Below are 13,231 nucleotides of genomic sequence, written 5' to 3' on the forward strand. Positions count from 1 at the left end.
ATTCCACGCCGTACACTCTCCCTTGCCAGAAACCAGACCCTTTGTGATTCCTCCCTCTCCATCGCCATGGGAAAAAAACAACGCACCGCGCAAAAAGAAGAAGCCTCGTACTATCATCCAGCCCGCCCAAGACAGGCCCAGCTATCCGTGTGTCCGGGGGCAGACAAGTGTAACCGGGGCAAGAATACGTCTCGGTTCCTATATGCCGAGACGCATGTGGTATCGAGGGGGATTATTGACAGATTTAGGAGGCAGCAGCAGGCGCAGGCTCCTCAGCAGGGGCGGCGGCAGGCTCAGCGGTCTTAGCAGCCTCGCCTTCCTCCTTCTTGGGGGCATCGGCAGCACCAGCGGCCTCGCCCTCAGCGCTGTCGCTAGAAGTCCAGAGGGTGAGGTTGTCTCGGAGGAGCTGCATGATCAGGGTGCTGTCGCGGTAAGACTCCTCAGAGAGGGAGTCGAGCTCGGCAATAGCATCGTCGAAGGCCTGCTTCGCGAGGTGGCAAGCACGGTCGGGGGAGTTCAAGATCTCGTAGTAGAAGACGGAGAAGTTGAGAGCGAGACCCAGACGGATAGGGTGAGTTGGAGTGAGCTCAGTCTGGGCAACATCGGTAGCGCTCTGTGGTTGGGCAAAACTTGTCAGCGAGGGGCACCAGCGGCCCGGATCTTGCGGCATGTGACGGAGGTGGGGGGTAGTTGGGTTTTAATTTAGCCTTACCTTATAAGCATCGTGGGCAGCGGTAGCAGCACCCTTGCGCTTCTCACCAGAGGCAAATTCAGCGAGGTAACGGTGGTAGTCACCCTTCCTATTCACCAGAAAGAAACACGGTCAGCTTCTCGATAACTAAATTAAAAAAATGGAGTGCAATTTTTTTTTTTCGGCGGTGGAAAAAGCACGCATGGAGCGAGATGGGTGTAGTGTTGCGTGAGCGAGCAAAAAAAGGGCGGAAAGACGAGGGGCCTCAGGCTAGAGGCGGGGAAGATAAAAACGCACATCTTGTGGTAGAAGACCTTGGACTCGCCGGTGGCGGCGTTGGGGATGAGGAAGTCGTCGAGGACATCGAGAACATCCTGGCAGACCTTCTCGAGCTCGGTCTCGATCTTGTTGCGGTAATCCTTGATGGTAGAGACGTGCTTGTCGGAGCCCTTAGATTCCTCCTTCTGCTCGATCGAGGAGATGATGCGCCACGAGGCACGTCGGGTGCCGACAACGTTCTTGTAGGCGACGCTGAGGAGGTTACGCTCGTCAACAGTGAGCTCTCCGCCCAGCTTAGCCACCTCCTTCATGTAGGTGACCATCTCATCGTAGCGCTCGGCCTGCTCGCAGAGGCGGGCCAGGAAGGTCTTGCTATAGTGAGGTAACACGTACGATGTCAGCGATACGATGTCCTTCGAAGGGGATCTGGATTCCTAGACGAGCTGGACGAGCCAAGGTATTGGCAGGGCGCCGATAGCGTCGAAGAGATCCGTGAGGGGATACTGTAGACAAACCTTTCACGCTATCACACCATGAGAGTCAGCATCAAGCATTTTGATTAGAGAGATGGGGATGAGGAGATGAGCGGGGAGGGGGATGGGATCGATTAACACCGCCTGATGGTGAGTTGAGATGGCCTCTAGAGAATCGCAAGCTACATAGCCGAGAGTTCGAGGCCATGGACGAATCGTGAGTTTCGAGGAGGAACCTCATGGTGTTGTCACCGTTTGTCCATGTTGGGCTTCGATTGAGGGGTTGTGCGGCCTTCGGCGGGACAGAAGGCCGAGAGGGAAAAAGGGTAGAGCATCTCTAGAGAATGATAGAGAAACTTGGAGGAAGAATACATACCTCGGTGGCCATTTTGGAAGATATTGGGAGTTGTTTGATAAGAAAAAAGGAAGTGGAAGTAGTCGTGACAGGGAGAAGAGAGGTTGAGTGAGAGATTGAATTTTTGAGGTTGAGAGTTGGGGGGCGCGTAGGGAGAGGGATGAGCAGAGGTAAGGTAGAGAGACCAGTGACTGGATTGGACTGAAGTGTAGTTAGGCGGGTCAGGCGTTGGGTGAGTGAGCGAGGTCAAGGCAGGTAGGTAGGTACCTGGGTACGTATTTTGCGCATTAGAATTGGACTGTGGCAGCGCCCTGTACTAATGGAATGGATGGTGGATGTGAGCCAGCCGGACAGGCAGCGGGCAGGCCCCCAGTGCGGGCAGCTCCCCCCCCCCATGGAATGGATCGTTTCTAGGGGTGTATCGCCCAAGGACAGCCTGGCCCGCCCAATCCCAGGGTCGCCTTGGGCCCGGGCTGTTGGCCTCTGGGCCTTTGACTCCCACTTCTTGGTAACTGTTTAACCCGCATATCTACATTAGTGCACCACAAACCCAGTCACCGCTCTAATAATGAATGGATCTTTTCAAGACAACCGACAGTGCCATTGACTGGAGAGAGAGGAGAAAATAGGGGAGCCGATATCATCTCCCCGTTTAGCGGAACATGTCCCCGTTGAAAAGTCCAGACGGAACCTGGTGCGCCATAGCTGCCCGCCTCATCTAAACTGTAGTGCATCCCAAATACTGAAGGTACCTTAAGGTCCGGGTAGCTTGGAGCAATCTGAGCCCAGTACCCGTAGTCTCAAATACCTACTGCGGAGCTGGGGTGCGACTGGTAAGTGAAGGGTAGTAGAAACTCAAGGAACCTGGGCTTTGTCCTGGGCTGGCCCCAGGCTGCCATGCCATCCATGCCGGATGTAAACAATGCACAGGTAGCCACGTGAGCCTAAAAAAAAAGTGACGACAGAGATGAGCCCCCTTCCATTGATTTCACCCCTCTTCCACCAAACGAAACAGTTTTCTAGGTAGCCGTTGTTTGATACATGGTGCTCATTAGCCCTGGCAGTTGACGCCAATCTCTCCTCCAGTTCATTCACACAGGCCGCCTGTGCAGACACCCCTTTTCAGGTTTGATTCCTAGGAAATGGTGCTGATATGCACGTGCTAGTGTCTCCTTTACGGCAAGCTGCTTTTCATAAGAGAAATCAATCACACAATGCTAGTTGTTGTCTCTGCATCATAATTGAATCAGCCTCATTTGGGGCTGATGAGACAACTTCTATTGGGCCCGTCCTGGTTATCTCCAGGCCCGCCACGGACGGCAGCACGCATCTCACACACGAATCATGGCTGAAAGTCTGAGATCCGAGAGGCTTTCGACCAGTGATGATCTGTTGTTGTCTGCCCATGACTGCCACTACCGCCAGAAGGCACGAGAGAGTCTCCCATTCATACGCCTCCATAGTTAGACTTACTGAGCTTACCAGCGCATGACAATTCTATTCTGCTCGATTATAGGCCGTGAGAGCTTCGCATGAGATGAACTCATTTCCTGGGATCGTCCGTTATATTAACCGCCCACTCCAGAGCCCAGCGTTTAAGAGCTTATCAAATCCAAACGCTTCCATAGTCTGGTCTTTGACCCTGGCCCTGACCCTGAGACGCCTGTTGCGATATATGTATTAAGTCAAGACCAAAACCACTATCTGAAACCCGGATCAAGATTTCTTACACAATCTCGACAACCCCTCCACAGCACTCAGACTCGTGTCCATCAAGAAACAGAGCCCTATCTATGGAGTTCGTCAGAACTGATAGATACAGTGGCACTCTTTGCTGGGCTGGCTGGGCTGCATCAAATCTCAAGATCTGCCCATCTCGCTCTGAACGGGTCAAATCCCTGCCTTGTGACTTGACACTTGATGTTTTTCATTCCGCTTGCTTCCAACCCCTCCATGTCATATCGCACGCCTCGATTTGTCCATCATCCTTGACCAGGAAATCCGCGAACCTGGATGCGGGAACTGTTTAGCTGGTTAGAGTTTGGTGATATCCTACTCGTTTCAAGATATTCCACTCTAATAAGGGCACACTGTAGCTGTCAAGTTCAAATCACTTGTAAGTCGTAGTCTTGTTCGTAACTAGCCCTGGCCGACTTCAATAGAGCTCTTCTTTTTGGAATCTGGAGCTAAATCGCTGCTCTGTCGCTCATCAAACCCCTGTTTATTAACTGAACCATTTCTCCTCTGATCCCACGGACCCATCTGCAATCATCCGAAGCCCACGTTCCACCAAAGCCGTGGAAACCGGTTTTGCCTCATACAGTACAGACAGCTCAGCAGCAGGAATGTGCTGTTCTCCTTTCTTTTCTCCTTCTTGTTATGGTGGGCATTCGAGATGATGGACTGTCTACATAGAAACAAGTCGACTAGGCTGGATAAGTATGAATTCCAGCAGCCTTCCCCGAGGTGAAATCTTTCTTTCAGGGACCTCTTTTAGCCTGGGACCCCTCTTTATTACTTGACATGACTTTGAATAATCCTGGTTCAGCTTGTTTTGGTGGAGCTTTCCGCTCGGTCTAGCCCGTGGTCAGCGGGACTGGCTGGACCAGGTCACCAGAAAACCGTAGGACTTTGAATAGCACGCTGGATATACTGGTTGGGACGGAGTAGAAAACATGGTCTCTTTCATCCATATGGTGGTTCTAGAATATGAGTCAATGAGTTTTAGACGCTTGAGACTACATTGGATTTGTTGAATACTTGATGAATTACATGACGAATTTGATTTCAAAAATGTTGAAGCTCCAGCTCTGCAAATGTGTCAATCCATTAAGTTCGTATGCATGAGATATCTTAAAGCTGGCTTTTCCATGTCATCAACGCCTGCCAACTCCAACTCAATAAGTTCAAAAATTCATAGCTCCTCCGTTTCCGGTGCTTGGTAACGTCCTCTGCCCCAATCTGCAGGGTCGCCTCCTGGTACACAGAGGCCGAGTCTCCAGAAGTAGTCCCGATGAGCAAACAGCAGTTGCCATAGCTTGAATCTAGAAGGGAATCCGTTCAACTCTGCCAATTTGTCCGAGGCTGTTAGAAGGCCCTTGACGTGGAACAAGCGGCGTATCGTCATCCATAACGAGTCGTCTGCCCCGGAGATGCATTTCGGATCGTTGTCGCCGATACACATGTAAATATCGGCTTCAGAAGGGCTGAGCTCCTGTTTGGCGATGTATATCTCCCCTGCGTGTGACTTGTAGCCCCATTCACCCAGAGGAAGCAGAGGCACGGGGTCTTCCTTGTGAGTAACCCGCCTGTATTGTCGCCCCTCGAGATCATCTTGGCCATCTAGATGGAAGACTTCATCGACGAAGTGGGCGAGCCCTTCATTCCCAACTCGGGGCTCACCAAAGGTCGTGACTATGACGTCCTGCCACCCCATAGATACCTTGAGCTCCAGTGCAGCGAGGCAAGCGACGGAACCTCCCAGGCTATGACCTACAAGCTGAACAGGATAAGAAGGATATTGGAGCCTCAGCTGTCTCAATTGTGGAAGCACGAGGCGTCGAGCATTCTTCCAGGACTGGAGGAACCCCATGTGCACCGTACAATTTGTACATTGATGCTTCGGTTCATCAGGCGGGCTTTCTCCGTCGTGGCCAGGAGATGGGTACGGCACATACTCTTGCGGCACAGTACTCAGATCGACAATCGTGTTGGCGATGCTGTAGGTACCGCGGAAGGCCACCACGATAGCAGGCTCACCGGCCATGTAAGCGTCATTGTCACCGCGTTGCCTCACACCGTGATCCACAGCGATATAGCCGCAACTGTCACTGAGCAAAGGGCCAGTGTTCCACGTATTGATGAGATCAAGATTTGGAAACTCGCTGCAGCGCGAGACACAGTCGAAGGGTTTCCTGACTCCTGTGGTGCCAATACAATAGGCAATGTCGACGAGCCGCGACAGACGCTCGAGTGTTGCAAATAAGGGAACGGATATGCCGTACGGCTTAATATAAGGACCATTACTGCTGTGCTTGAGTATTGAAAATGGATTGCTAAGGGCGAGGCATGAAGTGATGAGAACCAGCTGAAGAGTCAGTGTTCTCATCGTGTTGACGGGCCTGAGTCGCATGGTGTAACGTGGTGCTCTATGCTGATAGTTGCAAAGTCTGAACAGTTGCAAACGCGTCCATAAATGTGCTGGTCTCTTTTCAATAGTGGGAAAGATCCCTACTACTCGATCTGCGTTGTAGAATCACCTTCTAGTAACGACTCAGAAGTTCTCCGAATTGAGAGTGGACGGGATGAGGGTAAAGGAGCAATGCATCATTGAGAAAGTGTTGAGGACTGTTTGACTTTAGCCTCAACACACATAATGATGAGAGCTGGAATAGCAGGTAGATCAAATGAAGTGGTCAAGATCAGGGTTGACAGGTCTCGTGAATAATACTTCAAACTGTTGAGGTCATACGGCACATGTACTAGAATTGGCGGTACCTACCTAGGTCAACAAACGACCAATAGAAAGGGAGCGTCATTTGTTCCCTCTATTTAGAGCCAAATGAGACACTCTGAGTGGTCAATGAGAGTACACTACCCCGGATTGTAGACCCACTTTACATTCTTTCACGTTGGAGGCGGAAGTCGGCTTTTGTTCCTGAATAAACGATCTTGAAGAAATCACAAACAGAGTGCGCTGCTCATCTTTGAAGTTTTGTGCTGAATCTCTATCCATTCGTGGCACTAATGGGACACTATCGCTGCCTTTTCCTCGCCTCACTGCCATCCTCATACGGCCACTTTAGTCTTGTACAAGTGACAAGGTAGCCCGCCTGACCATCAGGCAGACCAGATTCTGCACGGCTCAAGATCACGAGATCTTCCTTATCACGGACCGGTTTCTCAGGAAGGGGGAGCCTCCCTCACGGGTTGAAGGCTAGTGAAGGCCGACTTCTGGTCTGTCGAGTTGCTCGAGCAGCCGCCAGTCCTGGCACACTTGACGTTGAGAATGATGCTACCACTGGCCTCATATGGTACAGATCTATTGGGCCGCTGTCAATGCATGTTTTCTCTTCAAGATCGAGGAGTCAAGACTTACCCATCCTGTTGTTGACAGACCTTCTCCATCATCCATAGCTTCTTGGTGTCATCAGTCCAGATGAACTCCACCGCGTCGTTGTCACACGCAAAACGATCTCTGCCTCCCAACCCCGTAATGGCCTTTGAGGAAGCGTTCTTATGGCAAGGGGTCGTCAGTTTGGTGTCCTGGTCGAAGAATACAAAGTCCAATCCACTGAGTGTCTTGCCGCTGTCTTTAGACTCTGCCTTGAAGTTCCAGATGCGGTAGGTATCGGGTAGTGTGCAGCCATTATCTTCAGCACTGGTCTCGAGAAGAGAAAGACTCTGGGGAACTGCGTAGAGATGTGCGGCCCAAGTTGCGGGCAAAGCAGAAAGAAACAAAAGTCCGAATTGCATCGTGAGAGTATTCGAGGAATGCAGTATGTGTGTTTGGTACGAAGTGAGAGGTTGTATACCTAGATAGCAAAGGTATGTTAATTCTTGAAGTTTGATGTTGCCAAACAGCAGATTTTCAACTCAAGACATGACTAGCGAAGCAGGTAGTTTATAAGTCCATCAAAAGCCATATGGAGAACACGACGTCAGAGCATCAACCGCTCCGAGTGGTTTCTCCTTGCTTTACCGAACACGCGGCCTAGTAACCCATTAAATCGGGCCTGCTCTAGATTCCAGCGCTGTTGTGCAATGCAATACAATTCCACCCGCAGATCCTTCTACGTCCGCAAGGAGACATGGAGTTGAAGGGATCGGAGGCGAGGATCCAACTACCAGGCAGTGCAATTGATTGGATGTCGATCGTGTTTCATGTTTGCTGGGTCGGAGCCTCAGATGTTTATTATTATGGAATATCCATGGCCAACTCATTGTTTACGATATTATAACACAAGCAAGCGTCTGAGCGGCGTCAAGTTATTCTTAGCTACAAAGCTGTTGCTGTTGGGTAACACAAGAATAGAAACGTGATCTCTTCGTGCAAAAGCGTTGGACTGAGAAGCGATGAATTTCCAAGTTCTGCTGGCAGACTGGTTACATTTTCTGTGTTTCGCTTTAACACAAGGAAGATTGGAGGATGATCCCTTGGAGACTCGGTTGTCGATCTCAATGCACAAAGTATCGTCGTACCTTATTTGACCTCCTTTGTGGATTGGAGGCATCCAAGATCATACAGCACCTCTATGAACATGGCCTGTTGCTGGATAAGGCTGAGTGGATAGATATTCATGCTGATTCTGGGCCATATGGGATTGAGTATGAAAAGGCAAAGACTTTCTATAATGTTAACCCTAGCCCTCAAGACATGATGCCATATCCGTTTGATTTGGGCATGATCAGCATCATTGTTTCTCGTAAGAGTCAAGTCATGTTTGAAACTCACAGTTGACGGTTCATGATGCCAAGTGCTGTTCTTCATTTTTATATATCCGTGTTAGTCTAGTCTACGGATAGGTAGTCCTCTTCTAAGCTCTGATGAGCCGTCGTCTCACACATCAGATAGATCCACCCGCCATCAAATGCCACTTCCAGGTTGATGTGGGGGGTTCGCACAAAATGCAAACTCCGGTTACCCTTCAGCACGTGACCCACAGATTTGCAAATTTTGTACTAAGCTAAGCTAAAGATCCCCTCGTCTTTTCTGATCCTGCTGGAAATATTCTCGTCACCTCACGATCCAACTAACCCATCCAGCAACAATGGCCGCTGAAACCGCTCGATCTGGCCTGGCCGTCGGCCTCAACAAGGGTCACGTACGTCTTTCTGTCGCAGTCTCACCTCGTGGAGGATCTCTGCTTTGTCTTCGCCTTCGCGACGGATGAGGGCTCGACAACCACCGAACTAGCAGACGATGGACGCTGACATTTGTCGCCGATATTACAGAAAACCACTCCCCGTGTCGTCAAGCCCCGTGTTTCCCGAACCAAGGGTCACCTGAGCAAGCGCACCGCTTTCGTCCGTGAGGTCGTCAAGGAGGTTGCTGGGTAAGTCAGATAATTATTTTTGGGATCAGAGCTTGTATTGGAAGGCGATGGATGGGGGATGCTGGGCGTGGCATTTGCGCCGCGAGTTCAAGGCCTAGTCGCCAGCATATACCCTATCCACTGGAGGAGTTTTCAAATATGTGCTCGATCTTTTTGCTAACCACCATTCCTCACAGCCTTGCCCCCTACGAGCGCCGAGTCATTGAGTTGCTCCGCAACTCCAAGGACAAGCGTGCCCGTAAGCTCGCCAAGAAGAGAGTATGTCAAACCCAGATACCGCAATCACCCCACGATATAAGTACTAACTCGCATCGTAGCTCGGTACCTTCGGTCGTGCCAAGGCCAAGGTTGACGAGCTCCAGCGCGTCATCGCTGAGGCCCGCCGTACTGGTCACTAAATCAACTCGGTTTGATCTGATTTTTGGGAATCTGGCACCGAACGGGGTTCGCATGGATTGGCGTGGTCACGATTTGATCGATTAAAAAAAAATTAACGGCTTGGACGCTCCGTGGCAGGGATTTAGCTGCGGATCAACGGAATACCAACACTTTCAAGAGAGTTATGGCGTAATGATCAAGCCATGTTCCAGTCTGTCTTTCGTGATGAGTGACGCCTCTCCTTCATTTTCGAATTTACATCCGTTGAATGCAATATGTATTCATGACCTATGGATTTCGCTGTTTTGCGCTCTGAAAAAGCTACCTTAAATCAACGCCACCAATGATAGTTAATGCAAACTCCTCAACGTTTCTAAACTGCCACTATTGTCTATTTCTTGCCCAGCTTGAGCCACTTGGGTATCTTCTTGCCAGTCTTCTCTCCTGAGCTCTCGCCCTTCTCTGTTTGTGCTGGCCGAGTAACAGGTACTTCCTCTTCTTGATCATTCGAGGCGATGAGCTCAGGCACCTTGACCTGCTGGCCCTTTTGAGCAATGTTGGCCTTGAGAAATGGCTCCTTCCGCACGGCTGATGGTACAGCATCGTCCCAGACCAGGTTGATCAAAGTGCGCCCAGATAGTTTATACGCCTTGATCAATCCGTTGCTGGGACTGGGATCGTCTTTGATCACAATCTTGGTCCCAGGAAGAACAAGATGGAAAGGTTGATTGTTATGGGCCATAACATGCCGAACAGCATCGTAGAGGAACTGGCCACTGTGAGAGGGACTTACTTCCCAGTCGCTACTTGTGTTGTCCGGAAATCGAACTTTGACGAGAATAGATTTGATTGCGTTGATCCTTGCGGCCTCTGCAGCAGCCTTCTCTTCCAATTCACGATCTGATAGTAGACGCCTGTTCCTCGAATCCCCCTGAAGCCGAGCTTGATGGAGTTGCGCATGAGCGATTGTAGGTGCAAAGTCAGCGTCGTTAGCGGGAGCTAAGGCTGCAGCAGGCGTTGATCCTGAAGGGGCAAGGAAAACGTTGATGGGTGCCAGAGGATCTCCGGGCCGAGAAGAGTCAATGTCCATGTCATCCTCATCAGTAGCCTTGGGCCCTGTTTCTTGTTGGATGGGGGCTGGCTCATGTGTCTGTTCTACTTGATCATCCGTCATCTGCGAGTCCTGTGTCTCCCTTTGGGCTTGCTCTTCTGGTTTCTGTGTCCCTTGTTCTGCGGCTATCTCTACCTTTGCAGCTGGAGCTTCTGCTTTCAGGTCTTCATCTTCGGTGTCTTTGAAGAACTGGCCAATTTCTGTCATTGCATCGTAAAGTGTTTTGTCTGTCTTTCGGTAGTCCAATCGAATCAGGACACTCCCTGAGTTGTATCCCAGTTGCGATAGGGTCTTCTGGAAATCGGCAAAGGTTGCAAGCTCTCGTCCCATAATGTTGAGAACCGGTGTTTCGTAGTAAAGCTGTCCACCACCGCTCCCTGTATCACCACTCATTTGCGCGATTCCGCGGCCGGTAATATTGATGTTCCTTCCATTGCTGGCCTCTCCGCTTTCGAACTGGCGGAGAACCTTCCATATGGTGAGATCGCTGGGGAACTTTTGAATCAAACGGCCACCGGGTATTTCGCGACCCTCGGGTGGAGGAACTTGGAGGGCGACTTGGATAGCAGAAGGTGTTTTCGACTTTTGGACAAGTTCAAGTTTTCCGCCTGGTGACAGACCAGACGTTCGGAAGGGGACAGATAAATCCACTGTTTTTTGTCGGTGTCTATGCGTTAATCTCGTTAGCTACTTGCTCAGCGGAAGAGCCTAGCTCGAGCATGTGGTACCTACTTGACAAGATATTTATCACTAGAAAGGTTGAGTCTTCTGCAAGCTTCCTCCAATACATCAATAAGGTAGGTTCCAGGGTTGACTTTGATAGTAGCTCGCCGTAGGTCGGTGGCTATCACCACGACGTTGGTCGCCATTCTTCAGAAGGTGTAGGTAGGTAATAAGAAGATCAGGTGTAGGGTTGAAGCCGCACCTGTATTAGACTAACATGAATTCGTTAATAAAGGACAGGATGATCACTGGGGATGGATGTTGAGCTCGGTTGGCAGTGATGTAAGCAGCCAGTGTGTGTGAGTCGAGTGGTCAACAGCGGGGTTACGTATGGAGGTAGTACTACGTAGGGCGATCTCAGCTACCTCAGTACCTACCAAGAGACAGCTCCAGCAGGCAGCCAGCCACGGGTTGGGAGCACCTCGAATAACTCTCTGAGCTACTAGAAGCTTCTAAATGAACCTCCCAACCTCAAGCACCTGGGTTAGGTGAAAACGGAAATTTCAAACCCCCTCTCAATAAGAGCATTAAACAAATAATGACCCACGCTTAGGCAAAATCTGCTGTTTGATACTAAACCAAGGTATGCGCATTGTTCTAAACCATTGTTTACCTTTAAAGGAATGTTGTGTATTTCACCTAGAAAGTTCTCGGGAGTTTCGAGTGCTCAAACTTTTACGGCATCCCTATACGGCCATTTGAAACAAATGAAAACTTGTGTGAATTAGCTACTAGAGTCTGAAATAGCTGTTTTGTTCTAATCATTCCTCTCTTCTCCAACTGCGATTTCAAAGTCGACTATATGCTCGCTTACGTAATTCAAATAACTGAGCCTCAGCCGCCACAACTAGGTTGTACCTAGAGGTACCTAGGCTGCTCTAACACCTGGGCAGACGTGGACCTGCCTGCCCGGCCACGCCAGACCGTGTTTGCCTTGCAGCCCGCCTGTACGTACCACGGACCTTAGCAGCAACCTCATTGCACTGCACCTTCTGTAGCTCCAGCCCAGTGACGGGAGCTTCAACTGTCCAACTCGCACTCCATCCACTCCACGCCAGCTTCTCTTCTACAACCCCACGACGCGAAGATACGATACGAATTAGCGACTGCAAAGTTTACGGCTTCGCATAACGAATCACCGCCTTCCTTGTTCCCGAGTTCCTCTCGATAAGACGGCCGCTGGTTGACGTCGATTCCCCGACCTCGCATCTACCTTTCTACCTTCAAGAAGTCATTATGGTAAGTTGACCTCCGGCAAGCCAATCTCTTTTTTACACTAAGCTAACCATGCAACCCAATCAATAGTCCTCTCCTTTCTCGATAAGTTCGTCTCGGTCGCCTGCCATTATACCAGCCTTCATCCATAACTAACATCCCTCTTCCAGACGGCGGAGCCTGTGTCGCCATGGTCGGAAAGGACTGTGTCGCTATCGCATGCGATCTTCGCCTCGGTCTCCAGGCTCTTACTGTGTCCAACAATTTCCCCAAGATCTTCCAGTACGGCGACGTCTTCTTAGGTCTCACTGGCCTGGCTACCGATGTCAACACCGTGAGCGACCTCTTCCGCTACAAGGTCAACATGTATCGCCTGCGTGAGGAGCGCTCCATCGCCCCTCGAACCTTTGCCAACCTCGTTTCCTCATCTCTCTACGAGCGCCGTTTTGGACCTTACTTTGTGTCTCCTGTTGTTGCTGGTCTTGATCCTAAGACTGGCAAGCCTTTTATCTGTGGATTCGATAGTATTGGCTGTATCGACTTTGCTAAGGACTTCATTGTCTCTGGCACCGCTTCGGAGCAGCTCTTTGGCATGTGCGAGGGTCTCTGGGAGCCTGATCTGGTATGCAAATAATGACAAAGCAGCTATACATCGTCCGAGTTCGGCTGCTGCTCCGCTCAAGAGCGAAATGCTGATAGTATTACTTACAGGAACCCGATGCCCTCTTTGAGACCATCTCTCAGTCGTTGCTCAACGCTGTTGACCGTGATGCCCTTTCAGGCTGGGGTGCTCACGTTTACATTATCGAGAAGGACAAGGTCACCAAGCGATTACTAAAGGGACGACAGGACTAGAGCGGCGGTGTAATGGACAAATCTACACGAATAGAGCGGGAGGAGGAGTGGTTTATGTATCTTGTATGAATAGATACTCGGCCAATATCAACCGCT

At 50.4% G+C, this 13,231-nt stretch overlaps 6 protein-coding genes across 6 annotated transcripts; 2 read left to right on the forward strand and 4 right to left on the reverse strand.

Moving 5' to 3' along the window:
* Window positions 1-244: 244 nt before the first annotated feature.
* FMAN_00681 (putative 14-3-3-like protein) lies at window positions 245-1,831 on the reverse strand (the record flags this gene model as incomplete). Its single annotated transcript, XM_041825155.1, has 5 exons — window positions 245-613; window positions 713-800; window positions 989-1,342; window positions 1,486-1,493; window positions 1,820-1,831. 5 exons carry the CDS (start codon window positions 1,829-1,831, stop codon window positions 245-247), a joined length of 831 nt encoding a protein of 276 aa, XP_041676012.1.
* A 2,881-nt stretch (window positions 1,832-4,712) lies between these two features.
* FMAN_00682 (uncharacterized protein) lies at window positions 4,713-5,930 on the reverse strand (the record flags this gene model as incomplete). The annotated part of the gene is made up of 1 exon (XM_041825266.1): window positions 4,713-5,930. One exon carries the CDS (start codon window positions 5,928-5,930, stop codon window positions 4,713-4,715), a length of 1,218 nt encoding a protein of 405 aa, XP_041676013.1.
* Window positions 5,931-6,700: 770 nt separating this feature from the next.
* On the reverse strand, window positions 6,701-7,273 carry FMAN_00683 (uncharacterized protein; the record flags this gene model as incomplete). Its single annotated transcript, XM_041825377.1, has 2 exons — window positions 6,701-6,839; window positions 6,897-7,273. The coding sequence occupies 2 exons, from the start codon at window positions 7,271-7,273 to the stop codon at window positions 6,701-6,703; spliced, it is 516 nt and encodes a 171-aa protein (XP_041676014.1).
* A 1,295-nt stretch (window positions 7,274-8,568) lies between these two features.
* FMAN_00684 (putative 60S ribosomal protein L36) lies at window positions 8,569-9,251 on the forward strand (the record flags this gene model as incomplete). Its single annotated transcript, XM_041825489.1, has 4 exons — window positions 8,569-8,622; window positions 8,753-8,853; window positions 9,030-9,111; window positions 9,171-9,251. The coding sequence occupies 4 exons, from the start codon at window positions 8,569-8,571 to the stop codon at window positions 9,249-9,251; spliced, it is 318 nt and encodes a 105-aa protein (XP_041676015.1).
* Window positions 9,252-9,622: 371 nt separating this feature from the next.
* Window positions 9,623-11,211, reverse strand: FMAN_00685 (uncharacterized protein; the record flags this gene model as incomplete). The annotated part of the gene is made up of 2 exons (XM_041825600.1): window positions 9,623-11,009; window positions 11,075-11,211. The coding sequence occupies 2 exons, from the start codon at window positions 11,209-11,211 to the stop codon at window positions 9,623-9,625; spliced, it is 1,524 nt and encodes a 507-aa protein (XP_041676016.1).
* Window positions 11,212-12,301: 1,090 nt separating this feature from the next.
* On the forward strand, window positions 12,302-13,135 carry FMAN_00686 (putative 20S proteasome subunit beta3; the record flags this gene model as incomplete). Its single annotated transcript, XM_041825711.1, has 4 exons — window positions 12,302-12,304; window positions 12,371-12,389; window positions 12,451-12,902; window positions 12,992-13,135. The coding sequence occupies 4 exons, from the start codon at window positions 12,302-12,304 to the stop codon at window positions 13,133-13,135; spliced, it is 618 nt and encodes a 205-aa protein (XP_041676017.1).
* Window positions 13,136-13,231: the final 96 nt, after the last annotated feature.

The sequence above is a fragment of the Fusarium mangiferae genome (assembly GCF_900044065.1).
Source record: "Fusarium mangiferae strain MRC7560 genome assembly, contig: FMAN_scaffold001, whole genome shotgun sequence".
Taxonomy (NCBI): domain Eukaryota; kingdom Fungi; phylum Ascomycota; class Sordariomycetes; order Hypocreales; family Nectriaceae; genus Fusarium; species Fusarium mangiferae.